The sequence below is a fragment of the Falco rusticolus genome, chromosome 4, assembly GCF_015220075.1.
Source record: "Falco rusticolus isolate bFalRus1 chromosome 4, bFalRus1.pri, whole genome shotgun sequence".
Classification (NCBI taxonomy): Eukaryota; Metazoa; Chordata; class Aves; order Falconiformes; family Falconidae; genus Falco; species Falco rusticolus.
The window spans coordinates 827,360-852,979 of NC_051190.1; the positions used below are offsets into that span (position 1 = coordinate 827,360).

At 38.0% G+C, this 25,620-nt stretch overlaps 1 protein-coding gene across 12 annotated transcripts in view; it reads left to right on the forward strand.

The window, feature by feature from the left end:
• The window catches only part of DOCK3 (dedicator of cytokinesis 3), a 223,814-nt gene that overhangs the window by 76,803 nt on the left and 121,391 nt on the right, over nucleotides 1-25,620 (forward strand). For all 12 annotated transcript variants that reach the window (XM_037384111.1, XM_037384118.1, XM_037384112.1 and 9 more), the window contains exons 7-9: nucleotides 5,136-5,220; nucleotides 15,178-15,219; nucleotides 17,002-17,156. In XM_037384111.1, coding sequence (XP_037240008.1) covers nucleotides 5,136-5,220; nucleotides 15,178-15,219; nucleotides 17,002-17,156 — 282 coding nt within the window. The remainder of the gene's footprint in view (nucleotides 1-5,135; nucleotides 5,221-15,177; nucleotides 15,220-17,001; nucleotides 17,157-25,620) is intronic.

The window sequence follows — 25,620 nt, forward strand, 5'->3', positions numbered from 1 at the left end:
AAATTATTTTTTTTAAATTAATGGGTAAGCTTTTCAACTTTTACTAAAGCTTAAAATGGGAAACAAGAATTAAATTTTCTTACTGACAAAAACCTGTTTCCTTCTAGAGTCTTTTGCATCAAAAAAAGATGAAGGAATCTGTCTTACCAAGCTTCTCTTTGATATGTGAATACTCTGCTTCTGCCCCAGTGTAAAAAATTAATTGCAGCAGTATGTGCATACCTTATTTACCAAACAGGCAGGTAAAGATTTCTTCAAAGTAATTTAACTTAACAATAAGAGGTCATCTAAATGATCTTCAGGATTGATTCTTTCAGATTAATATAATACCTGTCAAGGACATTAATATACAGCATCCACGTTTCTGAGCACAATCGCTTTCCCATTTATACTGAGGGAGGACCCTTCCTTCCCTATAAATGTGGGGTAGACACTCAATGTTTAGGCTCAGAAACAGAGCAGGGAGCGGGGAGTCATCAATACATTGAGATTTTGGACAGATAAAAGCCATAAATAAGATGAGTTTGTAGGTTTATGCTACTTTTTAGCTAAAGATTATTCTTTTTCACATAAAATGTTATTAAATCCTTGCATTAAAAGAACTCTTCCAAACGGTTGCCATACATTCTGCAGAGAAAGATCCACAGATAGTTAAAAGTTACAAATTAATATTTAAAAAGAAAAACGGGGGGAAATGTTAGAAATTAATCTTTCACACTGCTGTACAAATAAAATGAAACAGTTTCAAAGTCATGGTCTTTTTCTTACCTCAAAATTGCAGTCAGAAAGCCAGTGTCAGTTGCAGTGTTAATACCTAACTACTAATGTGCGCAACACTGTAGAGGGAATAGTGCGATCCAATGAACTAAGCTTAGTGTTAAAGCTCAAAGAGTCTTGAATTTCAGTGCTCACATCCTTATAAGATTATTTTTGGACTTTTAAGTGACTAACCTTTTTTTGACATGAAAGGAATAATAATTGCTTCCTGGTAGTGTTGCAACAATTAGCTTAAAGTTTGTAAAATGAATTTGCAGATGTGTTACACGTATATATGAGGTCATAATAACTGGAAACCAGTTGTTACAGTAGTTGTCATTGTTGCATCAAAGGTGATCAAAACAGGAGTGAACAATTTAAACAACCATAATGAAATGCTTTTAAGGAGGTTACAGAAAGAATGGTTGCCATTTCTGTCTAAATATATAATATTTTTACTCTCTCCTGAATATACTTGTAGTAAAGATTGAATAGAGATTAAAACTGTAAGGAGCTCTCTTGCATGTCAGTCTTTAAAGAACACCTTAATAACCTCTCTCTGTAGTCTGATACTTCCATGCTCAGAAGTATTTGCTGCCGTTCCCTTTAAACAATTCTTTACTAAGATTACTTACTGTCATCTCATCATCTTCATTTTAAGAAATAATTTCCTGTGTAGCATTACGTCAGCACTTTACTAACTTTATAGATCACAGCCCCTGCAGTTTCTTTGTACACAAGATAATTTAATTCTGTCGAAGAAAAATATGAAGTTGTATTAGCACAGTCTAATTTTCACAAACATGTTTCTCATACTTCATTTTCCATGGATTTCTCTATTGTATTTCCTTCAAAGTCTTTTTTTTAAAGTCTCCACATAGTTTATGTGAATCACTGTCAGAATCATTTTGTTTCCCTTCAACACCTTTATAAATGTATTTGTGTAGGAGAAATATGAATGATATTAAATGAGGCTTTGATACAATTAGAGAAGGAGTACAAGGAAAATTAGCGGCTGCAAGATTAAAGCTGAAAAGAGTCAAGGTTAAGAGCACGTTTTTGGAGCAAGGGGGATGGTATCTTGCACACTGTGAAGATGTGATGAGTTCTCCCGATCTGTTCTTCAAGATTGGATGTGTATCTTAAAGACATATTTTTAGTTAAATGACATATTTCTGCAAGGTTCTTCTGGGAACAGTTGTTATGACTTGTGGTTTTATGAATTCTAAATGGTATAGCATTCGTATCATAAATAAATGAAAATATTAAAAATTAGGATCATTCTTTGAAGTTACCATTAAAACTAAGTTGATTTTCTCTAGAAGCCCATTTAACCTGAAGCAGAATTGTATGTTCATTCCTTTCAGTATTAAAAATGCTAGTATTTCTGTCTATTGGCTTGTCCTCTGAGAGGAAAGTATCTAGAGATTGCGGGCGGTAGATATTTTTTTTTATTCTTTTTTCCCCCCAAAGAAAGGAAAATTCTAAAGAATTCTATGTACAAGAGGAGGAATATCTGAATATTGGCTGGAGTTTATCCCAGGCATATGCTACTGAGGTAATTGATAGGCTTGGGGAGATTTTGTATGTATACTTGGAACATATTTTTGAAAGACAGTTCAATGTTAAGGCAGAATAAAAAAGCACATGAATTTACTTGTAAAATAAAGTATTATGGAGAGAGGAACTGTCAAATAAACAAACCGGTACATTATCTAATTTTTATGCAAGCTGTGTTTTTGAGAAATACAGCTTGGCAGCTGGTGCTCTTATATGCCCACAGTATTTGAGAAAGTGGGACACCGACTATCATTGCCATTTCAAGCATTATGCTCTTTGCTGACAAAAAATAATGGATACAAATTAAATGCATAAACCTGAACTTCCACCTGCACGATAAATGACAGCATGTTAGTACTAAAGCAAAATACACCTTTATTTCCTGGGAGCAAGAATTGTGCAGGATTAACACAGTATTAGAGAATGAGAATCTTCTGGGCTGAAAGTCCATGATGTTAAGGGATTTAACTAAAAATAGGGTATCAGATAGGTTTCACAGGGATGCTACTGCAGTTGTATTGAACATTATTAAGTAGAAGATAATACCTTTGTCATGTCTTCAGTAATGAGTCCAACCACTGTTTGACCTCAGTTCTCTGGAGAGTTGAAATGATGAGAATAGTGCAGTATCAGGCTATGATTAGCTTTGGCAGTTTTTTTCTGTAAACTCTAATAATGCTTTGGAACTGCAGTTACAAGTGGTTTTGATAATGTTATTAGGAAATCATTTGTTATTATCTATGTTGAAGAGGAATTCCTTTATAAATATACTTTGGGGGGGGGGGGGGCTGGTACACATGTGAGTGACGGTATTTTGGAAATGTCTTAGATATTCAGGTTCAGGAAAGCCTCTGTGAATGAACATGATGAACATTAACCTTATTTAAAAAAATTTGAAGTGGACTCTGCATATTACCATTTTTACCTGTTACAGTTTTTTTTCTATTATATTATCGGACTTACTATTATAAGTAGGCTCAAAGAGCTGCTGCAGGTAAGGATTACCTAACGCATTGTTATTTTAATCTTTTTCATTTGGTAAATAGATACAGTAATTTTCATCTTTGCAGCTGCAGTTTTCAGATACTGGTCTTGGGCCATGGATAAGTTGTGTTTGATAGGTTTTATCAAAAAGTGCGGAAGGTGTGTAACCATTGCTTTCACAGTTTAGCCTTAAGAGTTTAGGCAGTGGTGTTTGGCATGATAACTGAATTCATGAAGGAAAATTTTCTTTTTCCCATTGAAAATATAGCTAATTTCGGCAAAGAACTAAGACTGTGGAAAATCCAGTTTGTTGGTACGATATTTTAATGGCAATTATAGTACTAACAGTTGTTTGCCAGCGAGTGGACCAGGACTGAGCTATCTATTTTTGAGATGTGATGGTTTAGGGATATAATTAAAGAAGGAAAACCTGATTAAGCAAAATTTCAAAAAGATTTGCAGAACTGGGAAACATACTGGCAATGATTACAAGTACAGTGGTCAGCAAAGGTAACTAACTGGGCTTCGTGCAAACCACTGGTTCTTCCTTGCTGTTGTTTTAATTTAATTGCTCAGAAAGAGACACTGTATTGCTTGAAGACTCCTGTTTATTGCACAATACAATTATTCTGTGGTACCTGAGGGGTTTTTGCAAATAATTTTTTTTATTTGCCATCAGGAACAAGTCTGTGCAGGATGTTTCCCAGTCTGATTACAAAATTAAATTGACACTTGCTTTTCCTTTATAGTTAGTGACAGAAAGAGTGCAAAGGTGGTCCATGAGGGCACCTCTTCTGAATCTTTTTTGAGACTTTTAAGAATTTCACTGTAAAGTACCTATAAATGAAGTATCAAATAAGATGAAAGCATGAAAATAGTTTATTTGTATTTCTTTAATTTTGCTCCTAATATGTGTCTTTAGAATAGTTTTTTATTGCAATGCTTGCAACTCTTTATGCCTCAGAACCTGAAGATCTACAGATCAAAAGTTGAGTTTTGATGCCTCTTAGGTTGTTTTGTTCCGCAGTCTACAATTATTAATTAATTGTTAATTGTTGTTCATTTGTTTTTCTGGATACAAAATACTTTATTCTGTTTACTACTGATGTGCAGCTGTGATCTGAACTTCTGACTTCTAATACAGAATCTCTTAACTAGTCATCCTCTTTGCACTGGTTTACTTCTTTTTTATTTAAAGTAATTTATATATCTGATTTGAGCCAAAATACTATTTCAGTTCAGAATAATTAAAAGGGATTTTTTGATATGTGTGTGTTCTTGTTGATATTGCAGTTATTGCTTATTATTAAAAAATACTGTTTATACAGTGGTAGTTTATGGTTTAGCTGCATCGATACCAGGAGTTTCAAAGCTTCCCAAGGCACAGTATCTATTTGCCAGTATGCACAGGATTACTAATGGAACTTTTTCATTATGTAGTGAAAGAACCTATTCAAATACTGCAGCAGATACCAGCATACTATGCTGTTTGCCTACTACATTTCCATGTGTTAAATCAACTTGCTCTGTATATTGCTCCAACATCGTGGCCAAAAGCTTCAACTGGCATTACTTACTATTGTTCCACTGAAGTCAGTGAACAAAAAGTAACAAGTTCGTAGTGTGGAGGGGGTTTTTTGTTTGATTTTTGCATTTATTTTTTGCATTTATTTTTATTTAGAAGGACTGTCTGTTTAATGATTAACAAATGCAAAAATACTTAAAAAGTTTAGTATTTCTTGTGTCCTTGCCCTTGAGTAAGCACATTTGTAGTAGATAATAGTGAACACTCTAATGTATTATACTTACCATTGTTTCTTCCTTCTCTTTTGCAGACATCTGGGCCTAGATTTAGTTCCTCGGAAGGACTTTGAGGTTGTGGATTCAGATCAGATCAGTGTTTCAGATCTTTATAAAATGGTAAGAAATCTGTGGGAGATTCCTTTGAGTTTTCCATTTGGGAGGGAAAGAAGGGAAAAAGTTTTTATTCTTTACTCTTAGATATTTTCTTGCTTAGAATAGTGTTATTGTAAGCTGAATGTCTTTTTCATATGCATCCTAGCCACCAGAATAGTCGGTGTCTCTAGTACCTTGAGTTTAGTAAGAATGAACCAGCTTTCTTTTGGAAATGGCATACTTACATGCATTGTAATTTCAATTTATAAAGTAACATGGTATGAAAACTGCAGAAGGTAGCTTTGAATGTCGTTTCTTCCTGTGATTTTCTTATTTCTAAAATCTGTTGTTTCAGAAACAGCAAAAGTTCTAAATAAACAGATCCATCATACACAGCTAGTGGAAATCCTTTTAAACTTTGATCTTTGTTGCTAAAATCAATATACGAGCATCAAATGAAGTAGCAGTAATCTTTTTTCACTTATTTGCAGAATTAAAGAAAAACAGGGCTGGAAAATCTTAAGAGGTTGTCCAGTCCATTCTTTTGCTTAATGTCAGGATCAACTGCCTCTGTCATTTATGACAATTTCTTTTCTGTTTCTAAAAATCTCCAGTGTTTTAAGTCACCATAGCATACCCAGGCAATCTTTTTGCTCGGTTCACTGTTCTTACAGTTTGGAAGTTTTATTAATTTTAGTCTTTAGATATAGAGATATTTCACTATAAACTCACAGGTTAAGCTTCACGTCTTCCTGTCATGTCCGCAGAGAAGCAGTTTACCCCTGCTTGTTTGCATCACCCTTTTTTACGTACTTGTTAAGTCCCATTCAGTCCTCTCTTCCTTAGGCTAGAGAACCCTATTTCTTTCAGTTTTTCTTTCTAGGTCAGGTTTTCTAGACCTCTGGTTCCTGCGTGTATTCTGCAGAGATTGTATTACATAATCTACAGTTTGTCACTGCCTTTTGTAAATATACTGTTAAATTCTGTAAGATGGGAAATAATACAAAATCTTGGAAGCTCTAGAGATTAGCTGTGGTGATATCTTGCCGAGGTCTATTGATCTGAGGGCACCATGAGCCAGGCAGATGTCCTGGAAAATTTTATTGATGTATAATGAAGGTGGCTAACAGATTGATGTGCTTTTGGGTTACTTGATTATTTTGAACAGCAATTGTTAACTTGCTGGGAGAAATAGAACTGCTTCCAGTGGTAGGATCCTAGTGTTGATCAGCCTGCTTCTTCCATTAATTAATGCTTCTCAAGCCTGGAGTCCATCAACAGTTTGTGTGGGTCTGGAAGGTCCATGAGAGCCACTATTTGATTCTTTGAGGAGAGTCTGCAGATGCAGCTGAAGAATACTTGAGTGAAAAGTCTGCTTCTAGGAGTTGCATAGTTAATAAGCATCTTTGCTCTTTCAAAGCTTTTTATGCTCACAAAAAAGGAGAGCAAGGGAGGAGACCAGTGAATAAGTTAACTTAAGCAAAACTAATCCTTGAACATGAAGGCCGTCTCTGTTGTGTGGCAGTGTCCCTTAGAAAGCATGTGTGGTGCATTTGAATAAGAATGTTAGGATTTTCAGGAAAAGTAGTAAAACCCCTTCACTGCAGTGAGTTCCAAATTCTATCATTATTGGTCACTAGTACAGTCATGTTAGAACATAGCAAAGCTAAAGGTGTGTTAGAAATGTGAATTGTGTCATTAATGAACTGGAAAGCCACTAATGCATTTCACAACTGAACTGCACTTGGATTCTTCTTTGTTAGTAGAACTGTGTAATACAGTTAACTTTGTTTTGGATCATGATGTAGCAGTAAAGGGAGAAACAGCATATAATGTTCAGTGGAAAGTGAATGAAGACTTTTCCTGGGATGCTACTTTATTTTTATTTTTTTTTTAAAAAGGAAGAAAGAAAGAAAGAAAGAACAATTACTGTAATACAATGTCATGGCTTAGTATCATCCAGAAAAAAACAGTAGATTTTCTACATAAATATTGTTATAGTGTCACTCACTTCTAATAAACTTTGGGTTTCCTATTTTAAAACGTTTTTGGCTTTCAGCTATCAGAGATACAGGAGTGATAGTTAATGTCTACGTGGCGTCCTTTGTACATCTCCCTAAAATAAAGGCATGTTTTGTAAACAGGCTATATGCTGTTGCTATTTTGGATTATTTGCATCCTATAACAGAGAGAAATAAAAATTGTTACATAAGAAACACTGAAGTACATCACTCAATAGTACTTCAGTGTTTGTTCCTGATTTGCCATAGTCACAGGAAAGTTTGGTGCTATTACAGCAGTTTTCCTTCAAATACAATGTACAAATGACTTGGTACAAAATTCTGCCAGTCATGACTCTGAGAACACAAGGTAAGTTGCTAACAGGATTGCTTTATTACTCTGTGTTTCATTCTGCAGTTTTCTTTACTCTGAATACTTGCAGTACAGCAAATAGCTAATATTTAATTGTCAAAAGTAGTCTGATTATGTCACCCATTTTAGTCCTGAAGAAAATACCCCCAGCACAGTTTGCTGCTCAGTTCTGTGCTGGTATCAGGACGTGACCATTAGTCAGTTCACACTTCACTGTTGCTTTAGTTTGTAGATTCAAGAAGACAGTGCTGTCTAATCACATCCAGTTCATAGTCAGAAGGCAATTTCAGGAACCAGAACAGATGAAAATCTGTTATTTTTTTAACTTAAATTTGGCAAAAATTGAAGGAAGGTGGTTTTGGTGAAGGTGTTTGTTTTTCTGTTAGGGTCTTTTTAATGTGGCTTTGGGTTTTTATTGTTTAACAGAAACCCAGGGAGAGAATCCTCCTTACTCCTGGCAAAATACTTAATGGGCTTTCATATGAACAATAAGGTTTTATATTGTAAAATATAAATAAATAAATAAAGTAAAACTTGTGGGAGTAGTTGTGAGAGTCCAGGTACCTTCTCATGCTTGTGCCATTGTAGAATGTTAAATGTAACATAGAAAACAGTCGCATATTAGCAGAACAATGGATGGGGTAACACATTAGACTTCCCTGTCTGTGCAAACAAATTCAAGCATTTTATACAGTCATTAGATTTAGGATTACTTTTCTTGGTAAACTTTAAATTTTAAAATTTGAGCATCCTTCTTAGCTCTCATTTCTCATTGCTAAGTATATTTGTGACTACTATATTAATCTCTTTGTCACAACTGTTGTACTTTGAGGCCTTATACACCCTGTTTCTCCAGGTGACTCATTATGAAGCTAAATACCAGTGGCTTCAGGATACATAGCATTTGTCAGAAATCGTTGCTTTACACCTGAAGGAAACCAAATTGCTTTTTCCTTATGACAAAATTTGTGCTTTTAACTAATGTGATGGATCACTTTTTTTAAAAATGTACATTGTTTTTGAAATTTTAGGAAAATATGTTGTCAGAATTCTGCCACAGAGCTCAGTGCTGGAATTGCCACTAGACTGAAGCTGTCATTTAGCAACTCAAGTCCAGCTGAATGTCAGAAACACTTGGATGGCACTTTTTAGTGGAAGGGGTTGCAAGACACAAATGTTTGGAGGCGTTTGCAAAAAATCAGAGACATTCAAACCTGGTGATTAAATGTCTGTAGCTTTCCTATAAATTTATTGATTTGTGTATGTGTCTTCAGGATGAATTTAAGAGATGCATGAAAGGTACAACTATTGGCTATGTTACTGCTGGATCTTAGCCATATCTTTCAACTATCAAAAAAAAAAAAATAGTTTACCAGATTTCCCAGTAAATCAGATCTAAGTTTCAAGTTAATGCTGCCATCACCTCATAGCTGCCTATTCTTTATTCAGATGGAAAATGAAATTGCTAAGAATGAGTAGTTATAACACTTGATAATAGAGACTTCAATTGCCCAGAGCTCTGCTAGTAAAGGAAACCAACTGGACACAAACTGTGCAGGAAGCTCATGAAATCTTTGTGACTTTTTTTGTTTGTTTAACAAAGCAGATTGTCAGAGGACAGTTCTGTGTACATTTGGTTCTAAACTCTAGTAAGAAGTCAGTTGAGAGTGAGATGATAGAAAGCAGTTTGTTTGAGACTGATGTGGTAGTGGTAGGATTCACTTATCAACATTGTTAGGAGAGGAAGGAGGAAGAGCAACAATAAAAACTAGTATCAGTAGGTAAGATATCATAAAAAGGAAGTGTGCTGGGAAGAATAAGTAAGGAGAATTGATAGCTCTTTCAGTAAATTAAAAAAAAAACCATACAAGATACTTGCTAAGAGGCCACGTTGGATAAATTAAGAATTCTTTACTATCTTCAGTCACTAGAGTGAATGAAAGGGAACTTAAGGTTACAAAAAGTAAGTGTAAAACAACAGAAGTATAGAAAAGTATGATAGAATAGCACTAATGGGTAAATAGAAGAATTAGGCAATTTACAAATTAAGATATAACAAGCAAATGTTGTCAGTTCTATCAAGAAAAAGTGTTTTATCAATCAACTGATAGTAATTGGGAAGTTAAAGAAAAGTTTTTATGCTTATGGGAAAACAATTGGCACACGATCCAAGAAAATAACATGACGTTTAATGTTGGCTTTGCTCCCTTTACGCTCTGGTAAGGTGGTAAACTGTGTCAAATTGCTAACAATACGTGTGGGAAAGTGAAAGTAGTCACACTGGAACAGGGTGGAAAAGTTTATAAAGTACTTGTCAGTTCCAGAGATATCCAGAAATATATAAATTTCATTTGGGATGTCTAGAGAAGCTGTATCAGACATGTTAGTGATAATCATTAGAAAGACTGGTAAGGTTGCAGAGTACCAGCAAAGGGCAGGCATACTTCACACCTTTAAAAAAGAGTGATGGAGGAGGAAGAGCTAGTAATCATTCTTTCCCCATAAAAAATCCTGGAACAGAAAAAAGATCCAATTATTTGCAACAGGGAGGTCAGTAATAGTGACTGTGAACTTGCTCAGAATAAGCAATTTTCATGAAGATTTTAATTGTTTTTTTAATTTAAATTCTTCTAAGTTCATTAGTTCTAGATGAAATTACTGTAAACACAAAGCTAATTAGAAAAACCACACCCAGAAAAAAATATAATGATGAATGGTTATCAGTAATTTTTAAATAGGAGAGAGGTTGAGTCAGCTTAATTTCTTGTGGTCATCCTCCATTTTGTTGTGCTTTATGTTTCACTAATGACTGGATGATGAAATAGGGAGTATGCTTTCTAAATGTGCAAATACCACAAAGTTGGAAGTGGTAGTACATTGGAGGAAAGGATCAGAATTTCAAATAATGTAGAGAAATTGAAGAAATTATCTGAAAAGTGTAGGCTACCAGTGAGAACCATAAACGCAGTGGTTTAACTTCTGCAGTCAATTGTTGCTTCTGAAGTACAGGTTGGGAATGCTGCAAGCTTAGGTGGTTTTGTAGGAGAAGATTTGAGTATTACAATGGAGTCACAAGCTGAATTTAATTAATCTTTTCATGATAATGATGGATAAGACAATCAGTGGGCCTAGGTTACAATGGCAACGATTCAGTTTAAGCATCAGAAAGCACTTTGATTTTGAAGAAAGATATACTGAAATGAATCATCTTATCTGTTAAAGTTTGTACAACCTTAAAAGGCAACTGTCTTTTGGGGAAAATAAAGGTAAAACAGATATTATTTTATTTTAGGTGTTTTTGGAAGGAAGATAACAGTCCTATTTTTGTATCATCTTGCAAGGCTTTTCAGGTTGAAAGGGGCCTCGGGAGATTAGTCAAACATGCTGCTCAATGCAAGGCCAATACTGAATTCACACCAGGCTGCTCAGAGCTTTGTCCAGTTGGATCTTGAAATTCTTCAAGGGAAAAGATTGGGTACCTGCTGTAATACTTGACTGCCATGATGGGGTTATTTTTAGCTTTTTGGAAAGTTGGGATATCCCATGCTGTAGTTTGTGATCACAATATTTTTTTCTCCTGCTGTGCAGCTCTGTAAAGAGCCTGGTTGTGTCATCTTGGTAACTTCAGTTATTGGGACGCTGCCATCAGGTCACCTCCAGACCTTCTCCAGACTAAAAAAGCTGTGTTCCCTCCATCTCTTCTCATACAGCATGTGTTCCAGCTCCCAGCTGCTTGGGTGGTCCTTTGCTGAATGGGGTGCACTATTTCAGATGTAGTTTACTGAATGCTGAGTAAAAAGGAATAAATTATTCTCAATCTACTGGCTACACTCCTGTTAATAGAAACTGTACATTTGTAAATGTCCTTGCTGTCAGAGTGCTGTCCTGATTTGTGTTTGGCTTGCTCTTTAGCAGGACCCTGCCAGTCAGTTCCCAGCCTAGACCATGGAAGGATTAGCCTGTTGCAAGTGCAGGACTTGTTGTATTTGTCCTTGCTGTATTTCATAAGGTTCCTTTTAACCAATTCCTCTGGATTGCCTAGATCCCTCTGAATGGAGGCCTCCTCCTTGAATACATTGACTGCTGACCCCAATTTAGGATTATCTGCAAATTCATTAAACTGCATAGGTCTCAGGATAGACCTCTGAAGAATACATGCTATCAAACTTTTGAGCCCGACAGTCCAACGGTTGGGATTTTTTTAACCGATGTAGTTAGTCTACCCATCCAGGTGTAACTTCACAACTTGGGTACAAGGATGCTGTGAAAGGCTGTGGTGGTCAAGGCCTTGCTGAACTCAAGATAGACAACAGCCAGTAGTCTCCCTTCACCTACAGGTCTGGTTATTTTGCCCTAGAGGGCTAGCTTGATCAAGCATGATTACCCTTGGCAAATCTGTGTTGGCTATTTTCAGTCATTTATGTACCCAAAAATGCCTTCCAAGAGAGCTTGTACACGTTGGGCACTTTGCCTAGCCAGAGGCAAGGGTATGTAAATTTAACTCAGTCAGTAGTTGTCCATATAGGAATAGCATGGTCCTGCACTATTAAAGAAGAGAGTTGGTGAAATCTAGTCTTTTGATTGTCAAAAATTGAAAACCTGATTTTTGACACTTACTGTTACAGCTTTACCTAAATGTGCACTCTGTGAACAACTGTGTGTGCTGAGGAAACTGTAGCTCTTTAGACCGGCTCTCATATTTCTGTTGCTTGAGTTTATGTCCCAATTTCTTACTCAGTTTTAGAGATTAATTTTAGTCAAAAGAAGCCAGTGTACCTTCAACAGCTTTAATAACCGTTTTTTCCTATGCCAGCTGATTCTGAGTGCTTGCAGGTGACAAAGATTAAATAGGCAACTCAGCCACCTAAACTGAGAGGGTTTTAACATTCAGAAGACAGTGTAGTAGTCAGACAAACAAGGGAGCTGGAGATCATTATTTCTCCTGCTGACAGTGTGAGAGAGGACGTTCTTATAACTGTGAATGTAAACAGTTGTCAAAATATGCCATTCAGAATCATAGAATCATTTAGGATGGAAAACACCTTTAAGATTGAATCCAGCTATTAACCCAGCACTGCCAAGTCCATCACTAAACCAAGTCCCTAAGTACCGCATCTACACATCTTTTAAACACCTCCAGGGATGGTGACTCAACCACCTCCCTGGGCAGCCTGCTCCAATGCTTGACCACCCTTTTGGTGAAGCATTTTTCCTGATGTCCAATCTAAACCTTCCCTGAAGCAACTTGAGGCTGTTTCCTCTCATCCTGTCACCTGTTACCTGGGAAAAGACACCAACAACCCACCTCATTACAACCTCCTTTCAGGTAGTTGTGGAGAGCAATAACGTCTCTCCTCAGCCTCCTTTCCTCCAGACTAAGAAGCCCCCGTTCCCTCAGCCACTCCTCACAGGACTTGTTCTCTAGACCCTTCCTCAGCTCCATTGTCCTCCTCCTCGACACGCTCCAGCCCCTCAGTGTCTGTCTTGCAGTGAGGGGCCCAAAACTGAACACTGGATTTGCGGTGCGGGCGCACCAGTGCCGAGCGCAGGGGGACGGTCACTGCCCTCGTCCTGCTGGCCACACTGTTTCAGATACCCGCCAGGATGCTGTTGGCCTCCCTGGCCACCTGGGCACAGTGCCGGCTCGTGTTCAGCCGGCCATCAACCAGCACCCCCAGACCCTTTCCTGCCAGGCAGCTTCCCAGCCCCCTGCCCGAGCCTGCGGCACTGCGGGGGGTTGTTGTGACCCAGCTGCAGCACCCACCGCTGAGCCTTGTTCAGCCTCACGCGGTTGGCTTCAGCCCATCGGTCCAGCCTGTCCAGATCCCTCCGCAGAGCCTTCCTGCCCCTCAAGCGCACCCACACTCCCCCACAAGCTGTACCAGTACCCTACGTACCGGGGCTGCGCTCGATCCCCTCGTCCAGATGGCCGATGAAGGTACGAGGCAGAGCTGGCCCCACACGGAGCCCTGGGGAACGCCGCTGGTGCGCGGCCGCCAGCAGGATGTTGCTCCATTCCCCACCGCTCTTGGGCTGGGCCAGCCAGCCAGCTTCTCACCCAGTGAGCAGCGTACCCATCCACGCCAGGAGCAGCCAGTTTCTCCAGGAGAACGCTGTGGGAGCTGGTGTCAAAGGCTTTACTAGAGTCTGGGTAGGCAACACCCACAGCCTTTTCCCCATCCTCTAAGCAGATCACCTGGTCGTAGAAGGAGATTGGGTTCGTCAAGCAGGACCTGCCTGTCATAACCCCACGCTGGCTGGGCCTGATCCCCTGGCTGCCCTGCACATGCCCCGTGGTGTGATCTGCTCCATCCCCTCCCCCGGCACTGAGGTGGGGCTGCCAGGCCTATAGTTCCCTGGATCCTCCTCCCGGCCCTTCCTGCAGGTGAGCGTCACATTTGCTGACTTCCAGCCACTGGGGACCTCCCTGGTTAGCCACGACTGCTAGCAGATGGCTGGAAGGGGCTCCGTGAGCACTTCTGCCAGCTCCGTCTGTACCCTAATATCTTCTTGATTTAGTGTTATTTTGAAGATCATCTTTCATTTTGTGGTAAAAAGTCTTATTTTTGTTCTGTGTGAAAGATAGTGGCATAGTTTGGAAGAAGTGCTGCCAAATACATTTTGTGGACTGTCTTTTACTTTCAACTCTTCTGAAGCTATGAGGTTATCAGCAGATCATGCTGGTCCTGCTACAGAGTGTATATGTTTAGTCAGAATAAGATTTTGAGTATTTAACAGAAGGATAGCGATGGGGGTGAGTGAAGAGAATATTTATTAACGTGGTGGTGTTAATGTTACTATTTCAGTTTAAAATGCTAATGTTAACATGAATGTGTGTGGAACAGGCGTGGCAGAATCATTAATGATATGGTTTTTAAAGCTCTCTGAAACCATTTCAATTGAGATTAGTATTTAAATCTCCCTTTGGAGATTAAACGGGTTCAGTGAGTCTTGCAGTCCATTTTCTGATTATAACATTTCTTTCTAGCGTACAAAGGTTTAAATACAGCATCACCCTCTGAGTTCCGTTTCAGAGATGTTGCTCTTTATAGTGATGCTTCTTTACAGATGTTGGCTAGCTAAAATTGTAGAGAAGTATTTAATCATACATCAGAATTTCATTTTCTGCTCAGAGCAAAAAATTTAAGTCTAAAATCCATCCTTCTTTATAGATGTCTATATTTTTAAACAGATGCACCTTTTCATAGACAGCATACTGGTAGATGAGGATTAGTGGTGGGGTATCACCCCACTTAGCAAGAGAACACATAGGTTATACAGTATAGGGTGATGCACTTTTCAAAAAGAAATGCTATTACAGCGTTGGAAATTCTGTCCAGCTTGTGACAGCCATTTACTTTAAAGCTAATGTAAAATACCACCTGTTAATTCAAGTAGTCAGGCTAAGAAATGGTTTATCTGAGAAGAGTCTTTAGGAAAGCTAGTAGTCTTGTGAGTGATGATACACTATGAAAAAAGGCCATGAAAACTTGGGAATAATCTTGAACAGTCATATTTTGAAATTACTGTTCTGTTGCTATAGAGATATAATGTAAATATTTCTTACTTTCAAAAAGGTTTAAATTTTACTGTTTTGTATTTCCACAGCATTTGTCAAGTAGACACAGTGTCCAGCAGAGCACATCACAGGTAAACATCATCTACATACCAATATTTGTTGTCTTTAATTGTTTAGTAATGTATATAAAGATATGATGGAGATTATTGGGTAAATCCCTACCCATACAACACTTCCTCAGAAGATTCCCAAGTAATTAACTAAGGTCCTTTTTAACTTCCATTTAGGTCTCTTTTCCTTAGCTCTAACTGTTGTTCTTAAAAGATCAACTTCTGTAGTGGTATCAAAAGCCTTGATCTGCCCATGTGAGTTTTCTTTCTCCTGCTAACATGTGGCTAAGTAGGCTTCTGCTTCACATATCCATTCTGTAGTAGCGTAATCCATCCTGGTCATGGAATCTGGGTCTAATCTTTCCAGAAGAACTGAGCTTCCACAGGTACCTGTCTTTAAAGGATGAGGATTTGCTTGGATTTAATTTAAAATACCAAACTAAATTGATTTTGAGCTATTACAAATCTGGGTTGGAAGTCTGAAAAATCTAGATTTTCTTTGTTAGTATGTACCTGTCTACTCATTCAGAGGAGACTAATTAGCAAGCTTGAGATATTCCTGCAGCCTGTTTATTAAGATCAGCATACAATGGATATAAAGGGCTATAAAACTTAAAGAGTAAATTAATTTCTAATCATACTCCTTTTTTTTCCCTCCACCCAATTTTCGCTAAATAAGTCTTGGTATACTGAGTCAAAATGTAAACCTTTCTGCTGTTTTACTTTATTGATTGCTCGTTGTATGCACTGCTGTTAAGGTTTCTTTTTGTTATACCTGCAGGGAATGTTAGCCTGTAAAGCCCGGGTTGTAAATAATACCATTATTTAGGTGGATAAAGACCTCCAAGATCATCAGGTCCAACCATTAACCCAACACTGCCATGTCTACCACTAAACCATGTCCCTCAGTGCTGCATCTACACGTCTTTTAAGTACCTCCAGGGATGGTGACTCATTTGCTTCCCTGGGCAGCCTGCTCCAATGCCTGACAACCCTTTCAGTAAAGAAATTTTTCCTAACATCCAATCTAAACCTCCCCGGTGCAATTTAACACCATTTCCTCTTGTCCTGTCACTTGTCACCTGGGAGAAGACACACACACATCCCCACACCCGCCCACAGCGGTCGTTGCAGGGAGCGATAAGGTCCCCCCTGAGCCCCCTCCTCTCCCGGCTGAACACCCCCCGTTCCCTCAGCTGCTCCTCACAGGACTTGTGCCCCAGCCCCTTCCCCAGCCCCGCTGCCCGTCTCTGGACACGCTCCAGCCCCTCAGTGTCTGTCTTGCAGTGAGGGGCCCAAAACCGAACACAGGATTCGAGGGGCGGCCGCACCAGTGCCGAGCGCAGGGGGACGGTCACTGCCCTGGTCCTGCTGGCCACATAAATGACTTACATAAATGAATTGTATCTGCTAAAAAGAAATTACAAATGTTATTCTTAAAAATGCTTTGAAATCCATCTGCTTTAAATGGAAATCATCAAGAACTGCCCTATCACCATCTTATTATAGTTCATTTTCTGTATCAAGACAGTATCGGAGAAATAGGATTGACTTTGTTTACTTTATAAAAACAGATTTTATGTGCATAAACCTTTTTACTTGGTTATTGTGGTTTCTCAAACTATTCAAGTTAAGAGAGGAAAAAAATAGGGGAAGAAAACTTAATCTAGTATGTGTCTGTAAGGTAGAATATATTTGAGAGTAAACTTAAGAAAAGAGAGCAGAATTTCAGTTGAAATTATCCAGTTGGTCATGTCTTTTATTTGTGAAGAGCTAAAATTCATTTTTGTTGTTTTTAAACAGGTGGATACAATTCGTCAGCGTCATGGGGAAGCTTGCCGTATGCCAGTGCCTCATCACTTCTTCCTCAGTCTAAAGAGCTTCACCTACAATACAATTGGAGAAGACACAGATGTCTTTTTTTCTTTGTACGATGTTCGAGAAGGCAAGCAGATCAGGTAGGACTGTATCAAATAACTAAAGAGCTTCCTGGGAAAAAAAAATATGAACAAAGAAAATGCATTAGAGAAAAACATGTGAGCTCTTCTTGTGGCACAACTGAAAGGACAAAGCTGATAAATTGTGACAGCCCTGCAATGCATACATGAGAGTATCAGTAATACAAGTCATTCCATATGAAGGTTAGTGCTTACATATAATCAAAGCATTAAAGGCACAGAATAGTTGAATTTTGTTCTGGATTGTGACTTTGTCTCCACACGGTACTGAAGGTCTTAGTGTTTAGTGGTTTCTTTCTTAGGGCTGTTGTTCAGGAGCTACTAATAATGGCAGGGCCACACTGTGTGACTGGTTTGAAAAGAGGACTGCTGTGTGTCTGGGTGCTGAATTTGAGGCTCTTTAACTCTCATCCACTCCTTGCCTTACAGGTATGTTACAATACAGCGTGTTTTCATTACTCTGTTGCTATCAATATAAACTAAAGTACTCCTATTCATCGCAAAGCCTAGGCAGGACAGCTGTGCTGCTCAGTATGTTGAGGTAATTGGTACTAACATTTGCAAATATGAAATGTCTTTCGTTTTTCTTTTTGAAAACATCAGAATACGTAGAAGAATATTGCAGCATATACATTGTGTCTTGGAAATTAAGTATGTGTAACTTGGTCTGATCTAAAGTACAGCAAATCTGTGGGGTTTTTGAGTTTTGATTAAGGCATGTCCTGACGGTTAGCATAGACCATGTTTGCTACTGTGGTCAAAACTGTCCTAGTTTTCAGCAAATTAGATTTAGATTTGTTCCAAACTGAGGGAAGAGCTTCAAAATGTTCCTTCCTCTCTTTGGAAGAACATTATTCTGTGAATAATTTTCATCCAAGAAAGTTCAGAGTAGAGTGATAACAGCTTTGTAGCTCTTCAGAATACATTCCACTAAACAAGTGGTCTATATTGAAAAGCTCTCATGAGTTGTGTGTTATAAATATATGTCTGTCACTGTTTAGTTGGGCAACTTAAAGATTGTTTTGCAGAATATGGCAAGAACGCCTAATCTGGTACTACATCATGTTTATTTCAGCCTCACTAAGTGAGAAGTGCTTGTTTTGATGTAGTTAGGAAGATATGCCTATAATTCCTCTATTGAGAGAATGAACAGAAAATAGCTGTTAAGAAGGAAAGGTGAAAATGGCAAAACAAAACAAACGCATGCACACTTTAATTAGTTCATACCACGAAGCAGTAAAATATCAAATTATTTAGATGAGGAAAGCTGCAGGGAAGGGGAAGGGACAAGCTGCTGCCATCCATGACTGTAGAAGGCCTCAGAAATTGCTTTAGAAAGAGATGAATTGTCTGGGATTGCAGTTTGCATAGTATGTAAACATTGAGTGAGAAAGCCTTTAGAAGGGGTTTTGCCAGTGGTAAAAAAAATTAAAAAAGAATAGTTATAATGAGAAAACATACAAAGAGTGGCTCAGGCATATTTAAATATATATAATAATGCTTTGATGTGCAAACAGTTGTGATTATTTAGCTTTTTGTATTATGCATCAGTGATCTACTGCAGTGAAAACAGCATAATTTTTACATTTTCTTACATCCCCAAGAGTGGTGGGGAAGAAGCGTGTAATGAGGCTGAGCTCTGTTTTGGAGAAGAAATTTAAAAACAGAAAAGTCACACACACTGCTACAAATTTAGAATTATGTTTTTAAAGCTACTTTAAAAGATAAAGTTTCTTTCCTCTCTGGAAATAGTACATTAAGGTAGAAAAACAAGCAAAGCTTCTGCATGCTGCATTCTAAGTGAAAAGGACAAATTGACTTTTCTGAAATGGTTTTGAGGTTGATAAATTTCTTACCCAAACGGTTCACACTGGGCTTTCAGTGTTAGTGCTTTGGACATACAGTAGATTACAAACCTCATTGAACCTGTGGGTTGCAAGTTATTTCCCAGTTAGGTAAAGTGAAGCTCGGTGAAAATTCCAGTGTTTTTCAAGAGCTGAAGTAATAGCATGTACCAATTATGGATTAGCAATCAGAAGGTTGGAGCAGCAGCTGAAATACAGTTTGATATCTATTGCCAGGTTCTGAATACAAATATGGTACTGTACTGTGTTCAATGGTTTGTGCTGTCTAAAAATGAGAAGCAGACAAAAGATGCCAGTGGGGAGATATGGGTAGCAAGAATAACAATGCTGCTATCAGAGGGGTAAAACCTAGAGGTAAAAAAAAAATGAAAAAGTGACTTAATTTTTACTCTTGACAGAATTATAAAAAGAAATACTTACAAGTAAATCAGTAAGTGGATTGGTGAATGTCTGCCTCAATAACTGGTTTCAGCCCACAGCAGAAGCAACCTGTCAGTCTGAGTGTTAGGTAAATGCTCAGATCAAAAGGGATGAAAGTCTATTTGTATGTTTTAAAGTCTTTGGGATTTTTTAGTTGCAAAAATTGTCCCACATTTCTACATACAAAAGACATTAATATAGCAACAGAATCTTTGTTACTAAAATTTAATACCTCAGCTTGTCGTGTGGAAGGTAGTGGAAAACAATGAGAAAATCAGTCTAGTTTTGATTAAAGCCATTGTGAGAAGTACCTTGGGATGAATGATTGTGAAATGATAAGAGTTGATAGTAACTAGAAAAGGAAAGAAAGAAAATATTATCATAAAGATGGTGAACTTCAATAAGGCAGGTGTCAATAAACACCAAAAAAAGATAGGTAAATTCATATGGAGGAAAGAAATTTGAGAGTTGTCAGTTTCTTAACAGTACTGTTGAAGAGCACAAAAGCAAGTTGTTTCAAGATGAGGCAGAGTTTAAATATATGGCAACAACAGGAAGAAGTCTGTATCACAAATTCTTTGGTGAAATGGAGTCTGGTAGGAAATGTAAAAAAGGAGAAACTAATGAAATTGTGTGAACAGGGATGGGAAGACACAGAAACTTTTAGAAAAATACAATTACCAAAAGACATCAAGGACAAAAAAAGAATAATTCTATAATGCTTTAGCAGCAAATTTTATTTTTTTTACAAAATCAAGAAATAACAGAACAGATTAAAGGGGACGTTAAGCTATCAGCAGATGTTACCAAGATAGCTGGAGTATTTAATAGCTCAATCACCCTAAGAAGGTCAACTGCAATCAGATGACAAATGCAAAAAGTTCTGGAACAAATAAACTGTTTATTAGCACTAAGAAGCTAACAAGACGATCGGTAAAAGTCACCATAGATCTGTCAAGCATAGGTCACGTAAGAGCTAACTAATTTTGTTCGAGTATGTGGGAACGCACCCCATGCCTCGACAAAGAGAAGCATTAAACTTAGTATGGTAAAGCGGGGAGATAGAGACTGGATGAAGCTATTGTAAAGGGGCTGGAAAACTGGTGGAAAAACAGATCCAGAGTATTATCTGTGCTGGAAGGATGCAGTGAATAAGATTTTTTTGTTTGTTTTAAACAACATTTTTGCAGCATTATTTTGATGGGTGGAAATAAACCAAATTCATTGAAGCAGTGAGGCTCAGCTACCTTTACAATAGCTCTTTTTTACTAATAAGTGTATAAAATTACGACTTCAAAATTTACACATTCAAAAGCATGATATCAGTTTTTTCTGAAAATAAGCTTGAAGAATCCACTAAGTATGAAAAAGGATAAATAAATTTCAGTATGATTTTTTTCTTTATAAAGTTTATATTTAAACATGTAAAGGTTTTTTATTCTGCCTGCATCTTAAACCAGAATAGATGTTTCTAGCACTATTTTACCCTATTTTACTCCACTTGGAGTTAACAGTTTCTTGTTGGCTAGGAATAGCCTTAATTATGGAGATTGAGAGGAACGAAAAAGAAATTCTGATGTGATTGAATTTGAAAAAAACTGGGGCCTAGGCAATAATTGTGCATGGAACAATAATGCCATGCATATTTCTGCTTGCAACTCCTCCATCTACCTACTTGTTGTGCCTTTACTGTGCCTGTTATAATAAAGACCTCATGACTGGAGGTTTTGGAAAATGTGGTAGATCATGTGTCCATGACTGTTGTTAGCTTTGCCAGAGGAAGTCCATGTGTACGTCTCTCATACAGAATATAGTCTACACCTTTTTGTTGTGAGACCAGATCCATTCTGTGGTCTCTGTGGAAGGCATATGTTTGCTGATGGTCTCCTCTCTTTAATACACAGCATTATGAGAAGGCCTTAGGATCTTTCAGCTGGTCTATTCAGTCAGAATGCACCACTGCCTTGGTTGGTTGGTTTCTGCATGATGTCTGTCTTTGCTGTCAGTTTATCTTGGTATTGCATTTTGTGGAGTTCAAGGATGGTCCTTTCTGACATGCAGACAATCAAGCAGATGTATCAGATTAGCTACGTGGGGAAATAAGAAATTGCCTGAGCATGCAGAGACAGAATAGAAAAGCAAAAGCTCAGCTGGAGTTGAATGTGGAAAGGGAGAGAAAGATACAACACACACATGCAGGCATGGCTTCTGTAAGGTACATTGGCTGCAAATGGAGGGCAAAGAAAACTTGGCCCGAATGCTCAGCAGGGCAATATTTGATGTGGCATGAGGAAAAGTGGCTGTTTTAAGTGGTGAATGTTTTCATCTTAACCAATGGTAGTAGTAGCAACAGGTGGCTGTACGTATTTTTCGATGTAAATTTACAGTGGAGATTGGCAACTAAGAACATTTACAATGACATGGTACTGAAACTCTTAAGAATTTGTGTCATTGATGTTGTTTTTTTGTAATATATGCAGAAAGAAACTCACTGAAAAGTACTTTCTTTTGTTTGCATTGTGCAGTCCTCAAAAGTTCAGTCACACCCAATTTGCTGCTCTTACACCATCTGTCTTCACTTGCAAGATCACATATTTTTCAGTGAGCACCACAGTGCACATTACATTTTCTCTCTCCTGCTTATATGATTTTTTTTTTTTGGATCATAAACATTTATTATTCCATTCTGTCTAATTCAAAAATCTATGTAACTGTGTTTGCAATGTCATCGTGATACTATCTTTATTTTGGTTTTGGAAACAGGAACAAAGGAAATCGTTTCACAACTTTTCAGGATATTACATTCTTTTTCTTCAAGTGATGTATAGTAAGGCTACCAGAAGTGATCACATAGAACAAATTAAGTATATATGTATAGGTAGATGTTACTCAGTTTAAGAACAGCTTTCTCTTTTACTCTGCTATTGTAGTGTTTTCCTGTATGATGCTCCCAACACATCTTGTTAAGAGATTGATACAATTATATTCTGATAAATACTAAACATGCAGTGTATCTAAAAAGCTTATATTATAGACATGCAACCTAAAACTAGGAAAGTTTAAAGTTAATGAAAATATACTCTAGAGATGTTACTCCAGGAAACGTGAAGGATGAGAAGTACAGTAATACATTCTTCCCCTCATGATCTTGTAGTGTCCCAGGAAATGTGTGAGAAAGCTTACTTAAACTAAAAGTTAGCCAAAAAAAAGAAACAAAACCAAGATGCAATAGAAGACAAAATGTTACATTTTATTCTGTGATTTTGCCTTGGGGAAAAAAGCAGAGAAGAGGAAAGAAGTGGCAGCAGCTATCCTAACCAAAGGTATTTCTACCAGAAATGAAGATTCCAATTTTCCAGTTTACCCAAAGGAATATGGAAGCCAACTGAGATGCTAACAAAGTCATGGGGAATACTTAGTATCAACATCATGGTGCATTCTGTGGATCTGTGTTACTGTAACTTTTTCAGTACTGCAGAAGTTCTTAAGTAAGAATCTTATTTTGCCCATAAATTCTATCTAGGTAAAAATGATTGTTAGTGATCAGAATCCAAACTTGTCTCACCCAAAGGTGTGGCAGATATTTAAAATTTAGGAGTGCTATAGCATTTTTAGCAGCTCTCTGGTTCCTCAGCACTTTGTTGGTAGGATACGCAGGGCCAATAGGGCATACATCCAGAGGAGTTATGCTGACAGAGCCATGGGGAGGAAAAGAAATGTCTTCCACTGGTAGAGGCAAGTTTCACGGTATATGCGTTATGGTAGTGGTGAGTAAGTCTACACTCCAAAGGTCACTAAGTAATTTGCATTATATCCAGCTCCCTATTCTATCACATCAAAAGGTAAGTTTAGGTTTGTCCATTTTTCCTGCACATTTTTTTCCTGTTACAAATGCTTAGAATGCTCTGAATCCTGAGATAATAGTGGCTCTGAAGACTTCTTGATGATTGTTATCTGACTTCAATTCTTCTGAAGATTAAGGGTTTGGATTCGGTTGTCTGTGGCTGAACTGGAGGCCTATCTGTGTCACTCTCCAACAAAACTGAGTTTGTTCTAATAAGTGTGATACTCATTAAATAAGAAGGATCAAATCACATTGCAAAAGACATCAATTGTCACGGATCCATTTAGATATTTTCTAGCTGCCAATTCTGCCTTGAGTTTTTTCAGTGCTATAGATAAGGCAAAACAAGACGGGTGTATGTTCTACTGCAATGCAATTGGAACAAGGCTTATTAAATATTTTTTTGTTTGGGTTTTATTTTAAGGCATGTAATCGGCCTATCTTATATGGGGCCTGTCCAAATAACAGAAAGATAAGAAAAAGGATGAAAGGATATAAAACTGGGAAAGAAAAATAGATGGTTGGTCAGTGTTCATAAGGACTACTGTCTGCTTCTCATGTGAGGGTACACATAAATGCGTTATGTAGATCTTGTGTTCCATGTGTTTCAGTACGATTTTGTTTGACAGTTTTTTATTGCTTCAAGAGAATTAATGATGCCAGTTAGAGGTGGGGGGTAGGAGTTAAGCAAAGAAATAAATGTGCCTACAAATGCAGAACCACATATTCCTTCTTAAGTACTTCCAACTGGACTTTTAAGACTCTTCAGTGCATGGGAAATTTCTGGGGATCATAGCTGACAATCAGGTTTAAAGGGTGTATATAAATCTGTATACTGATAGCCCAGTTCTCATACAGTACAATGAAATGAGAGGAAAGATGCTGCATAGTTACTGACCTTGAAGGCTTGACTAGTTCTCATGTATGCAAATTCCCTTACTTTTTCTGGACCGGTCTCATTTCCGTAATGCGTTTCTGAGTACGCTAGTACAGAGCACAACATTCTGCCCACAGAGTCTTTTCATATTGCCTTTTTAAAAATTCTGTTTCTCCAGGACTTAATCAAATAGTTATCTAAGCTTTTCACCTTTCAGCATTTTTTTTCTTGTCTCAACCTATTCCTTTCATTTCCTTTTGCAGGCATCCATCCTTCAATAATTTAGTGAAGTTAAATGTGTATTTTTTCTTCAGATCTTTATTTTTTCCCTTAGTTGTCAGTGTAAGAGAAATATTGAGGTGGAATTAGTAGAACTTCTTCCACTGATCATCATTTAAAATAATTTGGAAAATACTCATTTTTTAAGGAGACGAGAAAAAAAGAGTAATGGAGTTAAAATCATACATGAGAGCCAATTTGTGGGAGTGCGAAGCACTGCAATGAGAGAGGAATGTAGGAAAGGCACAGTAACAGTGTAGTAATAATTTGGGTGGTTATTAACTTGGATTGATTAGCATTTCACACCTTTGGGTTTTTTATTCTGTACTAATTTGTGCCTTCGGGCTTTATCTAAATGGTATTATGGTGCATAACTGTAACGTTACACGATGAGCACATACCATGTTGTTACGATATTTTTTTTATTACTTAAGCAATAAATGTAGACGTGACTGGAAGTGCTGTACTCAGACTTTCAGATACGGGGGCAGGGTATGACTTGCTACCATAATACGTTTGCTGTAATGTAAGATGCCTGTCCAGAATTTTGTGTTGAAATATTGTGTACTGCCAGAGCATACTTCATTCTATTACATTGCAGGGTGATGTCCAAATACACATCATAAGCATAAATCGTTTGCACTCTAATGGAAGGAGAGAGACAGCAAATGCTCATACAAAAAGCAATCAGAATGGAATAAAAAATAGGAAAACAAAATATACGTATTTTAGCTCACGAAGTGTGGACTGGGTGAGCGGCCAGTGCGGTGGGCTGAGAGCTGGCGGGTGGCAGAGCTCGGAGGGTTGTGATCAGCAGCACGGTCGAGCTGGAGGCCTGTAGCTCGTGGTGTTTCCAGGGGTCAGTGCTGGGTCTGCTTCTGTTCAACTCATCCATCAGTGACCTGGATGGAGGGACAGAGCACACCCTTGCAAGTTTGCGGGTGATACGGAACTGGAAGGAGTGGCTGATGAGCCAGAAGGCTGCACTGCCATTCAGCGAGACCTGGGCAGGCTGGAGAGCTGGGCAGAGAGGAGGCTAATGAAGCTCAGTAAGGGCAAGTGTGAGGTCCTGCACCTGGGAGGAACCAGCGCCCACACCAGTACAGGCTGGGCTTGACCTGCTGGAAGGCAGCTCTGCAGAGAAGGACCTGGGCGTTCTGGTGGGCAGCAAGTTGCCCG